This window comes from Lygodium microphyllum, chromosome 3 (assembly GCF_053477565.2).
Source record: "Lygodium microphyllum isolate KBCC chromosome 3, Lygodium_microphyllum_v1.1.10, whole genome shotgun sequence".
Lineage (NCBI taxonomy): Eukaryota > Viridiplantae > Streptophyta > Polypodiopsida > Schizaeales > Lygodiaceae > Lygodium > Lygodium microphyllum.
In genome coordinates, this window is record NC_141137.1 from 77,870,226 (window position 1) to 77,895,321 (window position 25,096).

The following is a 25,096-nucleotide window of genomic DNA, read 5'->3' on the forward strand; positions in this document are numbered from 1 at the left end:
TCATCTTGTGCAGTTTGTCAGTTTGCACCATTTCCTTCCAAGCCAAAAAGTTCCAAAATAGTTTTTTCCCAAAGTTCATTGGGAATTGACAATGGCTGCATAGCTTTAGTCTGTCATATTTACCGTTAGGCAGATAATGGATTCTCTCATAAAACTGTTTAATGCCTTTCTTCATTTCAGGTCAAGTTTTTTCCCTAACGATTGGAAGTTTTGGAAAAGGTGACTATTATCTGTTGTAATGCGAATCAAGTGACATTCTTCAAGTACTTTGGTCACACATGAGGCACGACCTTCAAATTAAAGCCAGCTTTAACAAATACGGGCTGAGATGTGAAGGGACTTCTGGCACAACCAACTGGAGATTCCTCCAGTAGAAGGATGCAGACAGGAGGCTCTGAGATTGGGGCCTATGTGAGGGCCTGTAAGACTGAGTTGAGCAGTTAGCTAGTCTCCCTCAGCTATTGCTAGGGTGCTCTTCTAGAGCTGAAGAGATATTCAGTCACACACAAGGCATGACCTTTCAAAAGAAATTGATCTTTAACAAATGCGCAGATATTACTTCCTTTCTGCCATGCTGCTCTCCCTAGAGCTGAACAGAGATTTGACTGTAACGGAGGAATTGGTGATTCCAAATGTTTTGAAGTGACAACGTTGTCACAATGGTGGACACTTGAACAAGCAAGCTCATTTGATTCCTTGCAAGTTAGACACAAATGGTATGGAGATTGCCTAACATTTCAGCTGGGACTTTTTCAAGCATGAATGCCTTGGAGGATTGTTCCAGATTGAAATACCAAGGTCATCAGAAGTTTTTGTTTTATGATCTTCATACCATTGTTCTTCTTTCCTATATCTTTCCAGTGTTAGAATGGTGGTCAGATAGAGAACATTTGCAATATGATGATGACCATGCTAAGATGGTTTGCCAGGATCAACAATGTGTATCAGCATGGGTTTTGCTGGCATCTGCCATTGGCAGAGCATGCAATCAATGACATTTTACAAGCGTCAATGACATTGTACAAGCGTTGACCAAGTGCAGTCCACACTAAGTCTTTAAGGGGTTCTGTTGCAAATACACGACCCTTGATATCATTCAGTGCTTGAAATAGGTTGAGGAACCTGCCTGCTTGAGCAGAGGCGGCTCAAGGTTGTGGACAATGCTCTTTGAAAAGCCTCCAAGCCTCTCTAGAGTCCTGGCTCAAGAATAACTGATATAGGTCTCGCTCCATCTGGGCCAACAATGTTCTCTTCTTCCACTGTGTGAGGCGTCTACAGAGTATCTGTGCCTGTCTATGGGTAGTGGACCCCAGTGCTATCTCTCTCTGTAGCCGTGCTCTGGTCTAATGGCACTCATCATCATACTAGCTGTTCCGAGGTGTCACCCCGGTGGAGGCTCTCTGTGTGGGTCGTGAGTGTGGGAAGGCTACACCTACAGCGATGTGTAGGGTCTCACTGAACTGCTGAGTTAGCTCCTGTAATGGAATGTCGGGGTATGTATCATGTAACAATCTAAGGACCTCCGCCTCATAGATATCCTCTCTCTCTTTGGAAAAGAGGTATCTCGGGTGTCGGGGAGCTGCATGATGGGTCTGCATGTCAGTGAATTGGAGGTCGATGGTGAATGATAGGAAGGCATGATCCACTGCAACTCCGAGAAGGCGTGGAGATACTGAGAGGTCCTAGATGTGAGATATTAGCATTGATGGGGCAAGAATATAGTCTATTGTGCTGACATCGTGTCGGTGAGGATAATATGTGAAGGCGCCGGATAGGGGGTATCTTGCCAAGCCATTGAGAATGGCCAACCTGTGTATTGTGCCCATCTCCACAAGGTATCTCCCATATTTGGTGACTTTCCCCATATCTTGAGATGCCCTCTCTAGCTGTAGCTTTGACACATCCTGCTCCTGTAGCATCTCCTCAGATGTATCAAAGAAAGACACCTGATGGGAGGCTATCCTGGCATTAAAGTCTCCTAGTAGGATAACCTCTCCCTCCTTCAAGAACTCCTAAATATCCTCATCCAAAGCCACATATGGTGATTGCCCCTTGGGTGGGGCGTATCGGGATGTTATAGGGGGGAAATAGCATATGGCAACATACAAAGTGCGTTCCTCACCACGCACTCTCACCCACATATATCTGGCCTACTCATCTCTGCAAACTACGTGGATCACCTGCTGTAGCTCCTCCTTGAATAACACTGCCACTCCTCCCGACCCATGATTACTATGGTATGTGCGTGCCTCCTTTCTGCAAGCTGATTCCCACCTATAGCCTGTCACCCGTGGAAGTGTAGTATGTGGTCTCTGATGTGTCTCTGAGTAGAATACTGTATCTCTCCCTTTGAATGTCTCCTCAAAAGCTCCCACATCCAATCGGAGGGCTCCATTACAGTTCCAAACTGCCACTACAAGGCTAGTCCCATAGGTCTCACACCGTCATTTGTGGCGCCTCTCCATGACTACCACTATCCCTTCTTTGTAGAAGGCAAGTTTGCCCTCCTCCCTGGCTGCCTTAATTTTTGGTATGTACTCCCTCATGTGGGCTAGTTGGGTTGGTGTGAGATTGTCACCCAGAAACACATTGGTCCCCTTCATTGTACGACGTTGAGCTAGTAAGTCTCTCCTAGCCTCCATGGTGGGGAAGCAGAGAATGAGTGCATGCTCTTTTGAGCTCTCCCCTTCTGTGCTTTTCTTGCCCACTCTCCAAGCGGAGACATGCGTATCTTTCTTAATATTCATTAACGTGTATAGCACCTGGGTGTCCTCATCCACTTTTTCATATATCTTCAGCCCCGTCACCCGAACATGAAGTGCTCTCATTTTTCTTTTTTGTTCCTCCTTCAATGTGTCATTGATTATGGTTGTTGTAAGTGCGTGTGCTAGGTGTTTTCCCTTCTTTGCAATTTAAATTACAAAGAGAGAGAGAGACTTGGGGGAAAGAGAAATAAGAAAGAACGAAGGAAAAAAAAGTTGTAGGCTTGAAGGAGTGGTAAAAAAGCGTTTATTTTTTAATTCTATAGCATATGAATACATACGGTACTGTATTGTATGGATCTTACCATACAGATCAATTTGTACTACATACGGAGACAATCTTGAGTAGTAGATAAGACTGTGCATTTCTACACCTTGGACATCCAAGAAACAACACCTCAAGCAAAAGTGAAGACATACCTAGAGATGGACTTCCTACTATCTACATGTCCTACATAATCGGAGTTAGTGTAACCTACGACTATAGTATCCTAACTACTATAGCAAATGCTCATATCTACAATGCCTTTCAAATATCTCATGATATCCTTCACAGTATCCCAATGTCGCCAATCAGGTGTAGCCATATAGCGTGCTACAATTCCACTACAAATGCTATGTCAGAGCGAGTGGCTATCATGGCATATATCAAATTGCCCACTATGGATGTAGAAGGAATCTTGGAATGCATTGTCAGTAACAACTTGTATCACATTCGAGGGGCTCATCTACAACCACAAATTTCAAGTAACAATACTTAGAGGTTAGAGAGAGAGAGAGAGAGAGAGAGAGAGAGAGAGAGAGAGAGAGAGAGAGTTGAGCTTTTCAAGTTTCCATTGCAATTACATGCTTACAGTGATTCTGATTGGGTTGGTGATTATAATTCACGCCACTCCACTAGTGGTAATTGCTTCTTTCTTGGCTCATCTTGCATATCTTGGCTTAGCAATAAACAATCCACTGTTGCTACATCGTCATGTGAAGTTGAATACAAGGCAACTTTTACTACCACAGTTGAATGCGTATGGATTAGACGCTTGCTAGCTGATCTGGATGTATTTGCTACGGAGCCTACTCCTTTGTTCACTAACAGTCAGAGTGCCATTGCAGTGGCACAGAACCCAATGTTTCATGCACGCACGAAACACATTGAGATACATTATCACTTTGTCAGAGAGAGGCTATATGCAGGTGATATCAGCCTTGTCTATTATCCCATCACCAGTAATGTGGCAAACATCTTCACCAAAGCTCGTCCTCTTGACAAATTTGAAGCATTTCGCAATGCTTGAAATTTGATCTCCTTTGGTGGCAGATGATCCTTGTACTTTTGATCACTCTTCACTCCAGGGGGGTTTGTTGGGTTTTCACTCACGCCTACGCTCACAGAGGAGTGTTGGTGATCAATAGGACATTGGGGCACTTTTTACTCTCGGTACGAGAGGTGTTTTCCCCCAGACTTATTGTCTTCTTTTGTATGTGCTTATGTCACACACGTACGGGCACTTCTCGTGTTCCGGTGTGAACACCCCCTACAACCCTAAGGTTTAAGGGTTGTACTTTGTACTTTCAGTTTACACTCTTTTCAGTCAATTGCATTGGGTGTCATGCTTCACTCTCCACACTATCTACTGCACTCTCAGTTGAGCTTCGATCCTCTCACCCTCTCACAAGGAGCACCTTTTGTAGATGAGAGAAGGGTCAAACAGTCAAAGAGGGGTCAACAGTCAAACAGGGTCGTTAGTTGGATGGAATCCAAGGGGGGCAAGGGAAGGAGTGCATGGATGGAAAAGGGGGTGGGCTGAAGTATCTAAGGCGCCTACCCCCCCAAAAGTGCCATGCAGGAAGATGTATGCAGGTGGAATGCAGGGAGATGCGGTGGACATGGCAGCTGCATCTCCTACATCGCTTGGCAACTTGTCTCCAAAGAGGCCAAGGCCAAGGCATCCACCCTCTTCATGGTTCAGCTGCCAACTCTTCTCCGTCTATTGCCACGTCTCTTGCAGCCCCAGGTGACTTGTCTTACAGCTGTTGCCCAACCTCTTGGAGTTGCCCTACTATTGTGTCTACAGCCTTCCTGTTGACATCAGCATTTGCACCATCATTGCAACCTCTCCTACCTGTGTTCTCTGCTCCTACAGCTAAGTGATAGGCTGATGCACCCTTGCATGCTCCAAAAGGACTCCATGTCAGTTTCGGCATGCGATCTACTCTTCCCAGCTGCCACCATAATCAGTCTTAGTGCACTCAGGTTTCCTCTTCAGTGGATGTTGCACTCACAGGGATAGTATCCCGAGATGGTATTACGGATGCCTAATGCCATTTCCAAAACGTTCTCAAAACTCTGAAATTTCAAAACAAATTTTGGGATCAATCTCTCTCTCTTTTTTTTTTGGTTTACGGGAGAGAGATCTTGAACTTTGCGGCTTGCCCAATTGTGTTTCAGTTTTTGGCTGACAAGGAATGTGTTTTAGTTCTCAGCTTTCAATTCTAGCCTTCAAAAAACACTTTTATTACATGTGTTTGCATGCGTGCTTCTCTTCATTAGAGCCATTTATAGTGAGAGGATGGAAGCAATCACACAATGCTTGCATAATTAAGAAGGCACTCTCAAATTCGGCCAATAAACCTATAGCTACTAAAAAGTGACATGAAGGCTTGAAACCCTCGTCTTGTCATAGTTCTTTTGATATAAGAGATGGAGACAAGATGAAGGCGAGTTCATATGAGATGAAGGCATGGAGTTTTGTGTAAAATTTGAGTAAGTGGTGTTATGTGCATTGATATATTGAAGTATCTATGTATGGATTTAATGCTAAAATCCGAAACTCCTCCCCCAATTTTGAAAATGAGCCGAAACTCTGAAGCTCCATTTTTTACTGTTTCTGTTTTCCTCGTCTTGAAACTCCCCCTTACTATTGACACTTCAACAACTCTCTTAGACCACTCCCACGAGAGTCATTGCTTGTTAGACAGCTCTGCCTTTGAGCATCTTGTACACATTCATTCATTTATTTACTTCAGTGTTATCTTGCTCCTCTGTTTACGTTTTTGTGTTTTTATCTAAGTTATTGTGTTTTAGTCATGTTTGTACATCCTGTGTTTGCTCAATGCAAACCCTAGCATATCTTCAGTGAGGCAGGTTTAAGGAAAGGTGAACTAGGACAGTAGGACAATAGGCACCATTTTAAAAACACTTTGTTTCATCCAAGCATGGATACAAATCTCTTGGAAGCGTCGGTACAAGTTGCGATTCTATAGTCAATGTCGACAAGATTATGAAAGTGGAACGGTTTGAAAAGTTTGTGATGAAGATCATGGTCTATACCCGGTTTGGCTGATGTAGGACTTACGCCAAGTAATCATCAATTTCATAAACTCCTTACTACATCTAATGGCAACTGGAAATTAAGAAATAATCATGTGACCCACACACTAACAAAAAAATATGCGACCAATGGGGCTGGCCAACCTCTTGAAAAGAGCATTGTATATGGACTAGAAGGGTAAGGGCGTGGCTTTACTAAGTTGTCAATCTTAAAAGTTTAATCATGGTAGATTATTGACCAGTTCTACTTGTGCAAAATGAGTTACATATATGATGGCAAGTGTAAAAAAATTGCAAAGCTTTTGCTTTACAAGAAGTCTTTAAGAGAGAGAAAAGCACTGCATATAAGACTTTGGCGTTCACATATTGGCATATTTATCTTGAAGAACCATGCTGATTTTTAAAAATCATAATTGTTGTCAACTATGTTTGAGGTGAATAAGTGCTATATGCTTCTCTTTCTCATGTTAAGTGCACTGGTGAATGAAATTGGCAAACTCTAGATACAAAGCACCATGATTAATTGTGACTAACAGTGACATGTTGTGATTCACATACTATTTGGTCAGTATATATTCTCTTCTGAGGTTTATAATCCATTTTGGAGTTTGCCAGTAACCTGCCTTGTTCTTCAATTATTGTTTGAGTTGCTTGTGTTCAGCCTTGTTATCATAGAATGTAGTTTAAGTTTCTTTCCTTTTGATGTTTAATTAACGTTGTGATGGTAAGCGTACCAAGAATTATGTGCTGCTCTTTGTGTGGAGATTTATTGGAAAGAATTCTGTGATGTAGGAAGACAGTCTACATTTTGGAAACAACAGTTGCTACATTCAACTTTCTCCATTGCTGATGCAAAACTTGTGCATCTGCCACAATGTACATACCTTAGACCTATAGGGCATCCACGAGGTTTTGTGAAAGTGACTGCCGGGGAGGCAAATGAACGTTCTGATTATTCTAAAGGTGCTGAAAAGGATGTCATTTTGAAATGTATCTCCAGAACTGCTGAGGTATTGTATTCCCATCAAGCTGATCCTCCATGCAGAGGCTTGACAATCCATCTTTTTGAAGTAGCTCTTTAAGTATGTAATGTACAACTCTCAGCTGATTTTAGCAAAGCAAAGCATGTTTCTTTAATGTGCAATTTGATGCTCTATGCATATTGTATCTCTGCATGCACATTCTGTGTTTTCTCTGCTAACTACTAAAGCTTCTTTAGACCTATGCAACTTCGTCTCCCTGAGTTTTCCCTGATTCTCTTGCTTCCATAGTAAGCATATCCCTTAGGTATTAGGGCATTGCATCCAAGGATGCCATCCCAACAATGTTGGCAAAGTGTTTTGTAGACTCTGCTGTAAATTTGGTTTGACCTGTGAAGGATGTTCATACATATTTGGGCGAACTCTTTCTTTGGAAATTATGAACTTCATACTTACATATTTTTCATACTACAGACAGTGATATGGTCCATTATTTGAATCTAGCTTATGAATTTCTCAGAAGGCTTCCTAGAGCTCTAAATATTCCTGATTGCACAGTGAACTTGAGCCAAAAGTTGTTACTTCACAAGCTTGCGGCAGTAATGAGTCAGTAATCAGGAATGCTTGTTAGCCATAAAGGTCTCTAAAAGATTGAGACAGATGTGTTTTGTTTCCATTATTTAGGAATCTCAGTTCTTTTAAAAAGGTTGAATATTCTGTACAAAAATATTTCTATTGAAAGGTGATGACCATTCAATTGCAATAATTGTTGCAGCCAACATTTTCTTCTATTTCTGGAATTAATGACTGTTGATGATGAACTAATGTTGTCCACATTTCATTGATCTGAAAACATGCAACTTCATGTATTGGTCCTATTTGCTAGGTTTCAGTAATAAGCATTTCTGCAAAGCATCTGGTCAAGGAGGCTCAACGGCGACACAATGCATCTCCTACGGTAATTTTTCCCCCATACTTATTTTCTTTATCTGGGAATTTTTTGGCCCAAGCGAGACAGACGTATAAGGTACATAATCAAAACATTCCCCTTTACAATTGGCTAGATAAAGAGCCAATCTGGTGGGCTGTACTACCAAATCAACTGAGGTGTCCACCACAAGAAGGTGCCAGTACCCCAGATAGCTAAAAAAGTCTCTCTCCTCTTCTGTGCATGATCTGAGTTTCCCTGTAGTCTCTTGCAGCTGCCTCTGAAAGTATGAATTATCTCTGGCCATATATCAAAATAAGGTCTCCATGAGCTGAGGTGGCCTTCTTGTCTATGGCCTGTCTACATCTGGCTGTCTAGATTGACCAAGGTCTGATGTTGGCTATCATTTCCCACGTGTGGCAATGCCCCATTGTCTGACTTGGTAGCCATCTCCCTATCTGTAAGGTAGAAGGGAATTCTCCCCTATACATCCTCATAGCCACAAGCGATTCCTCTGTCTGTGAGCCAAGGCTATGGCACCCAAAGCCACCATCATCTTTTCTTTTTGTGCCACTGAAAATCAACTCCTCCAGCTCTCTTGTGCATTAGGGAAGTCCCGTAACATATGCCTTTTGTCTCCCCTGTTGCTCCACATTAAACAAAGCACTAGGATCCTGCCAAAACCGAACCAGGTGCCCACTGTTAGGTCTTGCGAGCAAGAAAACAGAAGAATAAGGAGATCTTCTGAGGCCTAGACCTCTCATCAAGCTCTCTGAATCTGAGAAATGGGCAAGAGTCTCAGTCTGTGCCAGTATGGAGCAGCCAATGGAATGGCCTGAATCCTGCTTATCTGTATCCTTGGACCTCCTTGCTAAATTGGGTCCTCATAACCAAACAAGGGGAAGTAGTATGTAGGTGAATCTAAAATGGACCTTACAAGATTGACTATCCTGGGTCCCAATATTATTTCTGCAAGGGCCTTGGCCCTCCTCTAATAAGCCTTGAATCTCTATCCATCCTCCATCTAAGAGTGGGTGTCAAGATCTATTTGCTACTTGTGGTCACCGTGTACGACCATGATGTCCATCTGCTGTCTAATCAAATTTCCATCATCCTGTATTCTGGAAGTAAATCATCTCCCTCCACAAGAGGCTGCAGCCACAATGAGAATATCTACTCTGGTGAATCATCCCATTCAAGTCTTTAATCTCTGTGAAATTTGAATCCTTAGGTCTCTCCACTTCAGTGTGCTAGACTTGTCAACTGATTCAAAATGTGGGCTACCTTAAGGCTTTAGAATCTGTCTTTAATCCTCTGCTAGGAGGCCTGTGAAGGCCAGCCTCCATCCTACTGTATTTGCAATAGGACAGGTGTGATCTCTGTCCTAGAGTGTGTCGCATAAAGGATTCAACAAATGCTTGAAGAGAAGAAGTTGTCTCTTCTTCTCTTCAATAGTCTTGGGAGGTCTTTAGACTTTCAGTAAGTGCATTGGAGACAGATTTCCAACCTCTGATGATAACTCCTGCAAATCTGACCTGACATGGTTTGTAGCTCTGATTAATTTAGGCTTCCGAAGGCATGCCTAATGGGAATCATATCGTATGTGATCTCCAATGAAGGAGATTCTGTGGTTCCTATATTGGAAGAAGTCCTTTAACAACAAACCTTACTAGTAAAGCTCTGCTCTGATGTTCTGTATCAACAATTTATAACCTTTATGTGGGCTCAATGCTAGTTTTTTCTTATTTTTACTTAACAATTCTGAACTCCACAATGCTGATATTTGCATAAAAACTTCGTTTATATTACCAATGCCATGGACCTTTTCACATATTAGTGGCACTAAAAGCATTGGGCACATCTGCTGAAGATTTATATCTGGGCTGTTCATTCCCGCTTTAATACTCTTATGATTGCTGTTCCTCATTGTTTTACATAGAGTAAGTCATTAGATAATGGAATTTTTGGGACTTGTCACTTGATGTTCCTCTTTATGTTTCCTTGTTCTATCAAAGGCTTTAGCAACTTTGGGTCGAGCCCTTATGGGAGCGCTATTGCTTAAAGCGATGAAAAGTGATGCAGAATCAGTTCAGGTAAAGCATGAGTGTGACCTTATCAATCACTCTAGCCATGGTGCAGCATGTGTTGACATGTAGATATTATCTGCCAGTTAAGAAGATTGAATTTGTTAGAGTAGAAAAAAACACAAAAGTCAACCTAAAAAACACAATAAAACTCCAAAAAAAAATGAACACCTGTATTTAATATTGCTGTGCAGATTACCTTTCAGGGAGATGGACCTATCGGCAAAGTAATAACAATAGCTGCAGATGAAGGTTGGGTGAAAGGTTTTGTGGGCAATCCTTTGTGCAATCCACCTGCAAAGGAAAGTGGAAAGGTGGTTTTTACATAGATTTTTAGTTTACAGTATGAGATCGCCTAGTAGATCTTTTATTTGTTTGTTGTACAGTTCGATTACAGCCAGGTAGTGAAATTGGATTTCAAGTTTAATGAGAGTTTGCTCTAAGTGTCCTACTTGTGGTGGTACTCAACAAAGACACTTCAAGTTTGCTTTTACAGATCCTACTGGAGCAGGATCCATTTGGAGTCTACCTAGTAACCTCTATAGGGCATGCCTAGTGTCTCCATGACCTCTCCATCTGGAATAATATGTGCTAGGATGTATTGTTTGTTGGTCATGGTATAGCACAACCCTGAAAGTCATCCTGATTGCTTGTGCCTTCATACATGGCAAGATACAATGCTGCTGCTACTCACTCTGCCTTGCCAGTCACTCTGTCCTGAATGAGAAAATCCAGAATGACTGAATCATGATGAGTCTAATAACTCATAGAACCTGGCTGCTGCCTTGATATTTCTCATAAATAATGCCAGGTTGAGGTCAATGCGACATTTGCAGCCGGTGGAGTCATGCTCCATGCTGCTGCTCCTCCCAGGTAATTATCATTCCCCTGGGAGAATGATCCTGAGAGTTCTCAGGCAGATCCCTTGGGTGAGGGAAAACTTAAATGCAGTGAGTCTTATGTGATGGCCACATCTAGAACAAACTGCAGCAAGATGACCTTGTTTTAACTGTTTGCCTAGACCTAGAGCTTTGTGCCCTTCTTCTCTAGAAGTCAACATCACCTTGTAAGCCTGAACCTGTCCTAGATCTTGTGCCAGTACCTCTGCAAAAACCGGGCAAGTTCCTGCATATGGGTCTCCCTCAGGTGAGGGAGAACCCATATGCAGTGCCTTGGAATCTTTTGGTGATGGCTAATACACTGCAGGAAGATGACATTGTGCTAACCAGTTGTCTGGAGCGAAAGGTTTGTGCCCTTAGGAGTAAAGTGTCACCTTGCAAGCGTAAAACTGTCATAGATCCTGTTCCAGAACCTCCATAAAAGCAAGGGAGATCCTCTCCTAGAATGCTCTACTGCTGCCATGATAGTTCCATTTGTCCTGGTGACGCAAATCTTCCATCCTAATGTGACAAATACTGAAAAAAAGGGAATGCCAATCACCATAAAAAGGAATCTGCTGCTCAGTTCAAATATCACAAAGTTATCTCATGGTAATGCCTCCGGGGAACCATTGAAACTCCTGTCCAGATTGTGTGATTAACCTGGGCTGTAGTCTATCCTTTACCAGGAAGCAAAGAATCATATGGAAGGGAGCCCTCGAGTGGAATTGATGCCTCTTACAATGACTAGACATACTGTATCACCATGCTGCATTCTGAAGTTTGCATGATCTGGAACTGATCCACTGTAGAGATTAAGATATTCTCCAAGCGCTTTGATTAGTGGTCCAGGTCTTGATTCATGAAAATATGTGACATTTGTCTGGGCCTGTTAAGCCATTGTGAGCATCTGAAAAATTTCAACTATGCATAGTTGAAAGCCTTAAGGTTTGGGCAGTGATATAGTGTTCACGTTGTCTTGTGTAGCTTGATGTGGGTGCTGCAGTGGGTTCTGGGATGCTGAGTATTTCCTATTTTCATCCCAGCTGGAGCCAACCTTACATGTAAGTAAGTGAAGGTAAATATAATGGAGTGTTCACATCATATAAAACCAACCAACATATGAAAGTAAGAGTGGTTTGATTGCTGAATGTGTTCAGGGGAACAGTTCCAATATTTTCTGGAGAAGTGGCTGAGGATATTGCTCATTACCTTGCGAGCAGTGAACAAGTATTTCTCATCTCTTTGTAGCTCTTTTTGTTTTAGTCGGTAAGACCTCCTAATAGTTTTTTTTAAATGCTTAATAGAGATCTCTCTGGTTATGTCTCATTACTACTTATGGGCAGTTTGGATTAGAGGAATGTACTAGAATTCTGATGAATGGTGGGTCCATGTTATGTTGTGTGGACTGATTATGGATTTTCTTAATCACATTGCCATTAACTATTTACAAAACTGAAATCATGAAGAGAGCTGAGCAATGCAAATAACAAATCAAAATCAAACAAGATAATGCCTTCAACTCCTTACACAAGATATGACATAGGCCTGCAATCCCTTACACAATATATGGCATGTGGTGGTGTACTTAAAGGAGTTATTGCCACTACTCCACCATCTCGACTTTCAGCCCATCCCCTTTATGGAAAACTCATGGAACTTATTGTCATGATCGATTCCTTGTATACGGTCTGTAGACAGTGGACACATATAGTTAGTAAGATGCACCCATTCAGAGGATGCAAGTTGGAAATGCTGCACTTGGTGGAACTCCAGGAGCAAAACAGTAATAGTAATAGGTGTAGCAGTGGGAGCTCCCCATTGACAAACAAGCTCGAACTAGGTAGTGTTTGAATGAGGCTGTGGTTCTAAACCTTTGTACAAGATTTTAAATATCCTAGGATAAAAGGACTTGTGAATTTTAAATAGAAGCAAGTGGTAAAGTTAGATCCATTGAAACAAGTTTTGTCACTAATGTATTCTTGGCTCAGGAGATCCTACAAGGCTACACTTAGGGGATTGTCCTAGAGTGCTCAAGGGGCAAAGAAGATTTCCTAGTTGAATAGATCCAATAGGCATGTAGGGGTGGGGGCACATCGAGGAGGCTTCCTGGGAATTGCGTGGAATAGGGCTGCTTGAGAGTAGAGATAACATCAGGCATGGTTGGGATTCCCAGCAAAATAGCACCAACATTCTTGATTGAGTAGGAACATGTATGGGCAACAGAACACTGAACAGGAGTAGGTGCTGTATTGCTGAGCATTCTACTCATGCACAATGCACCTTATCTAGATATAGGTAAATTTAAGAGAAGGCTGATTCTGCAGGAATTTGGAATAGGATTGGAGAGGAGGAATTTAAGATGGAAATGCTGCTCATGCGAAGCGTAATGTAAACCTTGGGATCTATCTGACCAAGATCTATTGTGTCTAGATGCTCTTTTTATACAACACACTCTTGGATTTGATCTCTTTGTTGCCAACACCACTCTTAGCTCACCTTTTCCCTGGTCCTTGAGGCACAGAGGTTCGTGTCCCCTTTGTGTTCTCACTCCTCTATCATTGATTTCATTGAGCATTTTATAGTTCGTGTTCACTACATTGTCTTACATTGTGCATATCTTTGTGTTTTGCCTAGCATTTCTTTACAAGCGCATAGAACAAATGGGCTTGAGTTATTGCTATAACAAGGCAAGACAATGAGATTGTGGGCTCATCACAAGAAAACAACATTTTTTTGGCCATGCTTGGAAGCATAGCACAAAGAGACTCGTTAAGCGCCTACATAAGATATGCATAGATGCTTTTAATGTTGGTTGACTTGTTAACGACTGTTCTATAAATTGAGATGAATGGTAGTGATCAATAGATAGCTTTGAAGTCTTTTCATACCATAGCAAGTAGATGAAGTCACAATATGATCTCTAGACCTGTGCTTTGGCAAAATGCAAAAAAAGATCCAGGGAAGGAGCCACTACGGGGTTATATTTTAAGCTCACTGATTCGAGGTGGCTAAATGTTTGTACATGGATGACATGGCTATAGGAAGCTTGGTAAAACTAAGGGTCTTTGTGCTGAAAATAATGGATAGGAGCAAGGAGCCCTAATTGATGAGCTAGATGGTAAGATAGTCAGAGATGGATTCACCAAGTAACCTTTGGTGAGTTAAAGAAAGAACTCCAATGCAATAATCCAGTACAAAAAGACATTTGATGAAGCTCAAGTAATGGAGACAAGAAAGTCCGATGTCAAAAATGAAATCTAACCATAGTTAATGAAGGGTTTTTGAAATGGTAGGTATGAAATGTGCTTCATTCGAGATGGAAAAAAACTATACAACTCCATATAGACATGTAGAATATGAATGATGTGATGCAGCAAACATAAATTGATGATGATTTGTGATTAAATACTGTATAAATGTGCATTCAAAATAACATCAACATTTGCATGCATCATGGTCCATCATCCATGACCGATGTTAACTTTAAATATAGAAAAAGCATAAATGGTCCATTATCTATGATCAACATGTATAAATTAGTTGGGTATGGAGAGAGAGACATGAGATAGTAAACAATAGATAGTGTGAGCTCAAGAGGGCATATTAGCTCAAGATTGCATGACACAATGAAAGTACAAAGAACAACTAAGGTCTAAGGTTGACCTAACCACACTCCCACATCCTAAATTGAGTTGGATTAACTTAACTCTAGAGTCTAGTGTCACCACATCTAAATTCCTAGGCACTACACTTTGGCACTTTAATAAGGGTCCATACCACGCAAATTACATTGGGCACTACCTAGAATTGGCAAATTCTAACACCCCTTTGCAATGCCAATATGATGAAGTACAAGGATCATCAAGCACCAAAGGGTAATAAGTTCAAGGTCTAGCAGACACTTCTCACTTGGTAAAGTCCTTGATGAAAATGTTCGGAACATTTTCTTGTGTGGGAATATATATCAAGTTGATCTCTCTTGTATAAGATCTCTCTTTGACATAGTGGTAGTGAATATCAATTTGTTTCATGCGAGCATGAAACAGAGGATTTCATGCTATTGCAATAGCACTTTGATTGTCTGAGAGAATAGGTGTAGGGCCCTCTTGCTAACCTCTTTTCGCATTCGTCTATGTAATGGATGGGCTTTTTGTAGTAGTGGCATTTTCCTTTCTTTTTCCATTTGTTTGAATCTTGGGCAACCTTGCCAGATGGTTGTCGCACATCAGCCTTATGTTGATTTTTCACATGTCGCTTACCTTTGCTCTTGCTTTTGTATCTAGAGAGCATAGCTACATCACTTGATCTCATAGCGACGTCCTTTCGAGTCTGTTCCTCCTGCAACAAGAGGTTGGTTAATTCCATGTGAGGGGCTACTGTGCCCCCCTCAAACACAAATTCAATGGAGTGCGAAAACCAAGATAAGACTCTGGAAGAGAGTTTAGAGTGATATTGACCATCTCCTCATTGGTCATCGCCTCATCAATATTCAGCAGCTCATCTCAAATCTTAAATGTAAGTAACATGATATGTCATACCCTCATCCATGTGTGCATTTGGCAATTCTCTTCTCAAGTAAGATATTTTAGCCTCATTTTGCACTGCAAACATTTGCTCAAGGATATCCCAAGCTGTCTTCAAGGTCTTACAACACCGAATCTGATGTATTATTACCCTCTTGAACGAAATGTATCTTTAGAGTCCCATTTCCTTTGTTCTTTTGTAGGAGGAATGCAAACAGTTCTAGGGGTGTGCTTTAGCTCCTCTTTGAGGTGTCTGAGGTGCAAACCCTCTTGGTCTTGTGGAATTGTGGGTCACAAAATCTCAAAGACCCTTGGCAAGTGGCAGATTGCACACCATGTGTTGAGAAACCCTTCACCCTTCACCCGCAGTTTGCGTTTAGGGTTTGCAACCCCAAAAAGGGGTGCCACCCTAGATTGACTGTGCCTATTTATATGCCACTCTCTCATTCATTCCTTATGGTTGATCCTTCAGTCCGTCACTCCCACTCTCTCTTTGTCAGTCTTCTAACACTGTCTCTTTCATCATCATCTCTCTCTCTCTCTCTCTCCTACCACCATCTCCACACTCTTGGTGCCAACCTTCATCTCCAGTTGGCTGCGTTTAGGGTGGTAGTGTGTTCCTCTTTAGTTGCCGTCCATCCTCCATCGTTGGCGACAGCATCTTCTGTGCTCCTACACCTTTCATTTGGAGTCCACACTCTCTTGGTGTTAGCATCCACCCTATCTCGCGTCATCCTCCACCCTTATGTTGGCTCCACCTTCTTGCATTTGGCTGCCAAGGAGGTTTGCTTCCCACCCTTCTGACGTCACTCCACAGCTGGCGTTTCACTCCCAGAAGTTGTCTTCATCTACGTTTTCAGCATTTGGCTCATCCTCACTACCTGGCGTCACTCTAGCAGCTATTGCCACCTCATCAGGCTTGCGTTTACAGACGGAGGCTTCATTGGCTGTCTTCTTGCTCGTAGGTACCACTCTTTATTCGTGCGTTTGCAGATTCAAAGGCTCTTCACCCTCTCTAGTTTGCCACACCGGTACCATGGCGTCTCCACCGACAAATTTCCCTTCTACTAGGTGCTACTACTGCGGCATGAACGGTCATCCCATGGAAGAGTCGAAGACTGTTGACTTTGACCTTTGCTCCCCACCCCTCGGAGTATATGCTTCTTTCACCTGGCACTTCCTGTGCCAGCTCTTCTTTCTAGGCCACAGAGATCGTTCTACATCGGCTATCGGAGTATTATGCTCAAGGCAATAAGCCACAACTAACGTGCACTAAGTCCTTTTGAGCATACGGAGGCTCTAGGACCTTACGAGGCAATAAGCCCTTTTGGAGACCACTTCATTGTGCAGAGGTTTCTCCCACCCACTTCCAGGTACAGTGGCTTCCGCGGCCCACATCTCCTGAGAGCCCACGATTGTTCCCCACCCTTGGCTCATCCTAAGCCTCCTTCCCCATCCTCTTCCACTCAGGTTCGAGAGGCCACTTTTGGGTGCTTTCCGGCTTCTTCTTCCAAGCCCCAAATATCTTCTTTGGCACGACTGGCGACACTTCCTTCATCATTAGATGCTTCGCAATCCTCCGTGAGCCATGAGTAGTTGGATTCCCTTTTTCTTTAAGACTGGGATTCAGAGGGGGATTTTCTTACTTCCCCCCTCCTTAGAGGGGGACTTCCAGTTCTTCTTCGGCTTCAAAGGGGGCTCCTACTTCTACTCCTTCTGATTCAAAGAGGGACCCTATGTGCCATGAAGTTCTTCACATACCACCAGCTTTCACTTTTGAGGAGTGGCTCTCCTTTGAGCAGTCATTTTCTCTACTTATACCCAAGATCTAGAGGATCTACCTAGATCGGGGCCCTTGGCTCTTCAGCAGCGGCTTGGTGACTAGGCCTTCGTATTCCTTCCAGCATGGAGTCACGAAGCTAGTCGCTTTTCTCCCAAGGTTGCGTTTCAGGCTCTACAGGTCATCTAGTCTTTTGACTTTCTTCAAAGGTCTCCTTTCAGGTGGTATTCTCAGATTACAGGGTGGATCTTCTTCGTCTCTTCGTCACCATGGAGCCACCTCTCAAGATCAAGTACGGGCATATCCTTATGGTTCACGGCACCACACAAAGTCCGACATTCCTCCTATGCATTGCATGTTTTGATCATTTGTACTAGGGTGTTTGGGCAAGTGAACAATTTCCCCATGAGGGACACTGTCCAAGTGGCACCTGCTGCATGAGCATTCTTCAGCATGTAGCATTGCATCTCCACCTCACTCTTCTTTTGTTCCCCTTTTTGGGCCTGAGAGGGGGTGTTGAGAAACCCTTCACCCTTCACTCGCAGTTTGCATTTCTCCCATTTGTTTTAGGGGTTTGCGTTTAGGGTTTGCAGCCCCAAAAAGGGGTGCCACTGTAGAGACTGACTGTACCTATTTATAGGCCACTTTCTCTTTCATTCCTTATGGCTGATCCTTTAGTTCGTCACTCCCACTCTCTTTGTCAATCTTTTGACACTCTCTCTCTTCCATCATCTCTCTCTCTCTCTCTCTCTCTCTCTCTCCTCTCCTACCACCATCTCCACACTCTCTTGGCACCAACCTTCATCTCCAGTTGGCTGCGTTTATGGTGGCAGTGTGCTCCTCTTTAGTTGCCGTCCATCCTCCACTGTTGGCGACAACATCTTCTGAGCTCCTACACCTTTCGTTTGGAGTCCATACTCTCTTGGCGTTAGCATCCACCCTATTTGGCATCATCCTCCACCCTTCTAGTGGCTCCACCTTCCTGTGTTTGGCTGCCAGGGAGGTTTGCTTCCCACCCTTTTGACGTCACTCCACAGCCAATGTTTCACTCCCAGAGTCTATCTTCATCTGTGTTTTCAGCATCTGGCTCATCCTCACTACCTGGCGTCACTCCTAGCAATTGGTGTCACCTCATTAGGCTTGCGTTTGCAAACGGAGGTTTCATTGGTTGTCTTCCTACTCGTAGGTACCACTCTTCATCCCTGCGTTTGCAGATTCAGAGGCTCCTCACCCTTTGACGACAATATCCCTGCTCTAGGCAACACCTCCTCATCGTGCGTTTGTAGACTCAGAGGCTTCTTTGGCTGTCTTCTTGCACTCCATGACTTTCTTTGTGCTATGGCACCCTTGTATCAGATTCACTTCATCAGCATGATTCATCTTTCTTCTTCTTGAGTTTCTTTTCTCTCTCAGTGTTTGTCGTACACACTCTGTGTTTCCCCCACAAACCCTACTATCTCTCTGGTCACTCAGTCATTTTGACACCATGAAACTCCACAAGGAGTAGTTGGTGCCATTCAAATTGTCCTCCTGAGTGAGGACACCCAAAATGGTGCTATGTCACCATCACCTTGCTGAGCTATTGCTACAATAAAGTACTTACCAAATACTGCAACCAAATACTTACCAAGCTGAAGTGCAAAATGTACTCACACGAGTACCAAGATCCCAACACGGGATAGATTATGCAATCACAAAACTGTTCAAAATTGTCTCAAACCAAAATCTACCTGTAAATGCTTGGAAAAGCGTACGAAAGTTCTTCAGAATAGCAACACATTGCTGTAGCTCAAATTGTGTGCCCAGACAGTCAATCTCAGCAATTTAATATTGTAAATCCCCAAAATTTCACCAATTTCTGTGCGGAGTGTGTGTCAAACAAGAAGTAAATGCTGTACCTACATTTTTTTGCTGCTTTGGGATGCGGGAAGCTCAAAAGCCTCAAATTTTCTTGAAGAAATGTTGAGAAATTGAATAGATTTTATACTTACAGCCTTAGGACTCAATGAAATGTCACCTCGGGATGTGCATTGACAGCAACCAGGAACTAGACTGCACCTTGGAATGCATGCTAGACGATCCAAGAATTGCAAGGTGGTGGCGGAGCTGGTGCAGTAGGCAGTGGCAGCGTTGTGGTGGCAGAGGGTGGCTGGGGCAGTGCTTCTGCTGAGCAGAAGGTGCATTGAGCTGATTGGGTGGGCGGCATGTGATGTGTTGCAGGAGCCGGCTGAGGTGAAGGTGCTGTTGGTGACACAACGGCTGGCAAGGGCAGTGCTACTGTTGGCGCTGCAGAGATGGGGCAACATGAGGCAGCTGGCGGTGCTATTGCTGCAGCAGCACAGGCGAACCTGGCTGGAGCAGCACACAGCTGGTGGAGCAGTGGCGGCAGCTCCTTGAACTTCAGCAGCTCCTCGTCCTCCTCTGCGAGAGCTGAGCCGAGCTGGCAGCAGCACGGACCTCGAGTGGGTGGCACCAGCTGATGGTGACAAGACGGAACTCGTGTGTGGCTGTAGTAGCAATGCGAGAATTAGCTGGCTATGAAGGAGAGAGAAACGAGAGACAATGTGAGCTCATGATATTGTATTAGCTCAAGATTGCATGACACAATGAAATATGAGGTACAACTAAGGTCTAAGGTTGACCTAACCACACTCCCACACCCTAATTAGAGTTGTAGAGAATCTAGTGTCGCCACATTTAGAGTCCTAGACACACCACACTTTGACACTTTAATTAAGTGTGCACACCACACAAATTACATTGGACACTGCCTAGAATTGGCAAATTCTAACACAACACTAACTTTAAACATAGAAGAAGCAGAGATGGACAACTCATAGAAAATCTTGCTAATCCATGTTAGCACATCAAGTGAAGTGAATCTAGGCCAATGTTGATTAGAAGAGTTCAAAACATTTTCTAGGGTAGCGCTTTTTTTTGAAAGTTTAAAGTAGTGCTTCATACATTTTAAGGTTGAAGGAACGCTGAGGTATGAAACGAACTGCCTAACCTTATGAAATGGGTTTCTTGGAAACTATGGTCTGACCTTACTTCACAAGTAAAACTCATGGCATGTTGTTGGAAACACACTGGCCATGGTTTACTGTTTTGTAAGGCCAAGGCTACCTTCTATTAAGCAAAGAAGCTTGAAAGAGCTACCATGTCCAGAACTTGAGAGCTAGTGGTTTTATCAGTTGGCGAGAGAGTGCAAGTGGATGTTTAAGTCTCAATGATTCCTAGTCCAGTTTGAAATATATGACTTTATCTTGTATTTGGACAAGCTTTGGTTATGGTGTAGTTGTAACAGGTGAACACAGCAATTGGACTAGGTGTGACAGCCGGTAAAGATGGTACACTGCAGTCAGCACATGGGTTTATGGTGCAAGTATGGCTCATTAATGCAGTTTCTGTGGTAACTACATGCTTAGAATTTTGTCTGTAATATGTGGCTGGTTTGAATCAGATCTTGCCATTTTGCTCTGAAGAGACTTTAACTAAGCTGGAGGAAAATATTAGAAAAGTGCCACCTTTGTCTGGTTCACCGAGCTTAATCTCTCCTCAACAGACATTAAATTCCATCTTGGATGGCCTCGGAATGGGAGAAATATACACTGTTGTAAGTCCCTTGTGACTTTTTCAGTTGTATGACCAGGTGATTTATGTTTTTTTTGATTGATTAAATTAACCCGAGTTTAATATAAGCTGCTGTGGTGTTACTCTTTGGTAGCTTTGAAGCACTCCTGTAAAGACTCCCTTATAAGGGTTACTATGTGCTTTATTGGCTACCTTGAAGATGGAAGGTTAGTTTTATGTAACGTTACTTACCAATTTGTCAGTTTAGGCGACTCCCAGGTACGGTCCTTGTGATTTATCTGAGCTGAAAGAGCGCATGCTCCGTGCAGTAGCATGTTTAGAATCATCAGACCTGCAACAACTGCTGCAGGAACAAGGTAGATCTTCCATACTTGGACATTTTTTTAGGCTTCTTCATTTATTGACTTGAAGGTTCTGTTCTCTGTATTTGTTTCCAGAAGTTGTCATAATGTCAATGGGTATGCCACAGGTCTAATGTTGCCGATCACATGATTAAATGTCCCCTAGCCTCGTCTTTTCTGTTTTTCAAAGAAAAGAGAAAACTGTAACAAACACCTCTGAAGAGACTTCCCAAGATAAATACAAAATAAGCATTACACAGAATTTCAATGATACATCAAAGGTAGTAAGAAGTGTAATAGAAGGGCTGAATGAACGGCCAATCAGGTTGTCTGTAATGCCCAAACAACATGTGACTCTAAATGGAAGAAGGTGCTGGAAAGTGCAAAGTCCCCTAGGCCTTGTCATCCTTCTTTGCCCAAAGAAAAAACTTGCATGGCAGCTCTCTTTGGTTCCATTATTTCGTGATTCTCCTACTTTTTTTCACTTACTGCAATTCTCAGAAGTCTGCTCTTTTTTGACTCTCCTTGCTTCTTCCTGATCCAAATTGTGTGACAGCCTGTAGGCTATGCAGTAAGTATTCACATTCTCCAATACAATGTCCTAAAGGTCCAGGCTTGGCATCCCTATTGGCCACAAACTTGTGGCATATCATGAAGCCTAAGAATCCACTAAGTCAGAATTAACAGAGATGTAGTCTGAGGTTTTCGGGGTGGTGAACTGCTCAGTCTTTGACGTGCCCTCCTAAATTATGCATTTATATAGTTTGCAATGGTTAAAACACGAAAATCTTCCTTTGCTGACCCTTTTGGATCCTAATCCGATTGTATGGGCTGTGCAGGACATGTAGAAATGCGTTGTGAGTTCTGTGCAGAAGTTCTACAATTTGGCAGGGAAGAATTGCAACATCTTCTGGGAAAAACTGTTTCATAGTCTGGCTTGTCCTCAACAAGCAATTTACTCCCCTCTTCACCATGAATGCATGGTGCAAACAAAGATAAAAATTTTAGTTTGGTGAGTTTCCCTCGTCTGACATGAAAACTGATGCTTGGTAGTGTTACTAAACTTTTCGAGTCAGACAGTAAATCGCAGGCAATGGGCCCAATTGTCCTGAAAAGAGGGGTGTAAATCAAAATTTCTAGTAAAAACTAGATGTGATAAATTGTGATATGTTTCCCTACGCCACCAATTCTGCTGTTCAATCAGTTTCATTGTTTATGTTCTCAGACAATGACCATAGAAAATTTTGACATCACTTACATTGCAATACTTCATCATCATACTTGGCAGTACAGACTATGACATGACAATCGCGGGCCAGGAATACAGTTGCGAAGCTGTGGCGACGGTGTTTACTGCACTGTGCCATGGAGTTCTGATGGACTGGTCAAGTTGATAAAACAAAGCCTTCTCAACATAGCCGATCACCCCCGCGGAGGTTCACTTCAGCTAATTTTATCATAGAGGAACTGAGATTTATGTTATAACCCTACCATCTTTTAGGATAGTAGAAGAGGCAAGAGCTCTTGTATACATTAATAGCATGATTTTTGTTTGCTTTTCTTTGTAATTAAAAGATATCTATAGTAGCACTTTAGAGCTAGTCTACTTGATGTATGGTTACTTATAGTGGTGTATTTACCTACCCACCTACCTATCTAAGGAATGGTTTAGAACAAAGATAGTGCAAGCTTCCATTGTGTGATCCACTTAGGTGTCTATGGGAAAAAATGAAGTATATTAGCTCACAAAAAAAAAGAAAAAAAGTAACTTGGGGTGTAGGCTAGATCCATTAGAACAAAGCAACTACAATCAACAATGTATTTGATTGTGTAGGTTGGAGTGTTGAATGCACAATGTTTGCATATATATCCTACATGAGGATTCTAGGACTATTCTTATAATGTGAAACAAGGTCTCATATGTTATCCATGGTGGAGGTTCAACAAGTTTGCAAAAGAAAAGCAATGCTAAATGAGAGTACTAAATGTTATAATGCAGGTAAAAGAATCACATAGCAAAGTTGTATCCAAACATAGGATCAATGAAGTATTTGATAATAAACCCAAGTTAGTAGGTGTAACCAATGCCATAAGTATTGTGATAGCAAAAACACATTGCACTCTAAAAATTGCAAGCTATTTAATATTTGAGACAATTGTAAGTTAAGAAAATAATATTCCTAATAGATACAGGGGTAATTAAAAAATTTAATATCTAGAAGTTGGCTAAGTATCTTAGCTTCAAGAACAAAGATATGGAGACTCCACAAAGTTCACCAAGTTTGGTGAATGATAAAGAGCTTAGCACTTTATATTGGCAAGCTAAACTCTAGATTTAAAGTGATAAGAATCAATTTATATTTTATATTGTAGATTTAATGGTTATGATGTGATCCTTAGTATGTCTTGAATCATAGGATAAACTTAACTATCTTTGTCTTAAAAAACAAGGTAGAACTCACAATTAAACATAAGTAGTAGGAGATCCATGTTGAAGTAACAAGAGAGTTTATACAAATGAAAAACCATATGGAAGTCTTTAGGACAACTCAATGTTTACTATTATTGCATTTATATTAGTGATATAAGAGATAATATAAATATTTAAAACCAAGAGTATCTTTAACTCTTGAGAGAGTATAAATATAATTTTTAGAGGATATTTTATAGTCACTTTTTCTAGAAAGAATAGAAACTAATCATATATTCTTTCTAATAGTACACTATATCATAGTTTCTACTTGCTTAGTAGGTTAAGTAGCTTATCATTTTATAATGTGTTTTTTTTTTTTGTTTATAAAAATGATGACATTTAGGATGTATAGAGATTATGCATATTGAGGGTAAAGGCAACTTTGTCTAGTTATCCGTGTATTACTGCATTGACAGTGCTCGCCACTACATATTATAGGTGACGGACGTCTGTTACCGTTGTTTTATTCTTTATTTTTTTGGTAACAGTTTGAATAAAGGAAGATTCAATCACACATTGTGATTGTTGGAGTTTCCATTTGGTCTCTTTTTTTATTTCGTTATAGCTATTCTAAGTAAGCTTCGATCTTTCTCACCTTTCAATTGGTATCAGAGCATGGTTGTCCGAGCATTCCGACTTGGTTCACAACTTCTTTAGCTTTCTATTGATTACCTACACTCATTGGGTTTCCTTTTCGACAGTCATAGTCAACTCTCTCGAGCTTCCGTTACTCCTCGGCTTTTCGAGCACTTATCTGGTTCCTTTGGGCATCCTCTGGCATTTGAACAAAGGTATTCATTCATCTTTTTTAGGGTTTCATGCTGGTTACAAGTCTACAGGTTTGAGAAGGAGGCAACATTATTGTATCTTGCTGGCTTCATATCTTGACATAGGCCATTGTGGGGTACCTTAGGCTTGTTGTGTGTCTTCTTTGGCACCCCCTTGAGCTTCCTACCACCTCGACTAGCACAAAAACATAAGCAACAATCCCATATAGTCAGCATGAAATTGTGTCAGTTTATATTAGTCTTTGGACATCTCATCCTAGTCATTGATAATCTCATTTGGGTACTATATACTTGGTTTATGCTTGGCATTTGATCATGAGCCTTGGTCTTGAGCATTGATATGATTTACTTCAGGTTTGGGATTGTTATACATAGTTTATAAATAGCCCACAACAGTGTTACATTAGCATTTTATGTTTGGACCACTTTGGCATTGACATTGGTTGTTCAATTGGTCTCGAATACTCTCTGAATGCTAGGAGAATGTATGTCTATGACCTGAGATGCTTTTGGAATTGAATTTACTCATTCATTGATTATTTTACACAATCCACAGGCAGCCCAAATGTTAATCTTAACACGAAGAAAGCAAAAGGAAATAAAAAAGACGCAAGGCAAAGGTGGAAAAAAGGTA

General features: G+C 41.9%; 1 protein-coding gene and 1 pseudogene across 10 annotated transcripts in view; one reads left to right on the plus strand and one right to left on the minus strand.

The window, feature by feature from the left end:
* The window catches only part of LOC148038532 (uncharacterized), a 5,571-nt pseudogene extending 607 nt beyond the window's left edge, over positions 1 to 4,964 (minus strand).
* The window catches only part of LOC148038531 (uncharacterized), a 24,068-nt gene extending 881 nt beyond the window's left edge, over positions 1 to 23,187 (plus strand). Inside the window, exons 2-12 of one of the 10 annotated variants that reach the window (XR_015689745.1) lie at positions 6,883 to 7,100; positions 7,957 to 8,028; positions 10,014 to 10,091; positions 10,277 to 10,396; positions 11,948 to 12,024; positions 12,121 to 12,190; positions 20,574 to 20,651; positions 20,730 to 20,882; positions 21,108 to 21,216; positions 22,041 to 22,213; positions 22,427 to 23,187. Coding sequence is in view for 3 of the 10 variants with exons in the window: in XM_087673119.1 (XP_087529245.1) it covers positions 6,883 to 7,100; positions 7,957 to 8,028; positions 10,014 to 10,091; positions 10,277 to 10,396; positions 11,948 to 12,024; positions 12,121 to 12,190; positions 20,574 to 20,651; positions 20,730 to 20,882; positions 21,108 to 21,216; positions 22,041 to 22,132 (1,067 nt within the window). In the remaining 7 variants the exon portion in view is untranslated. Of the gene's footprint in view, positions 1 to 6,882; positions 7,101 to 7,956; positions 8,029 to 10,013; positions 10,092 to 10,276; positions 10,397 to 11,947; positions 12,025 to 12,120; positions 12,191 to 20,573; positions 20,652 to 20,729; positions 20,919 to 21,102; positions 21,217 to 22,040 lie in introns of those variants that run through there. The other 9 variants (XR_015689746.1, XR_015689744.1, XR_015689743.1 and 6 more) reach the window with 9 other exon arrangements.
* The last annotated feature ends 1,909 nt before the right edge of the window (positions 23,188 to 25,096 follow it).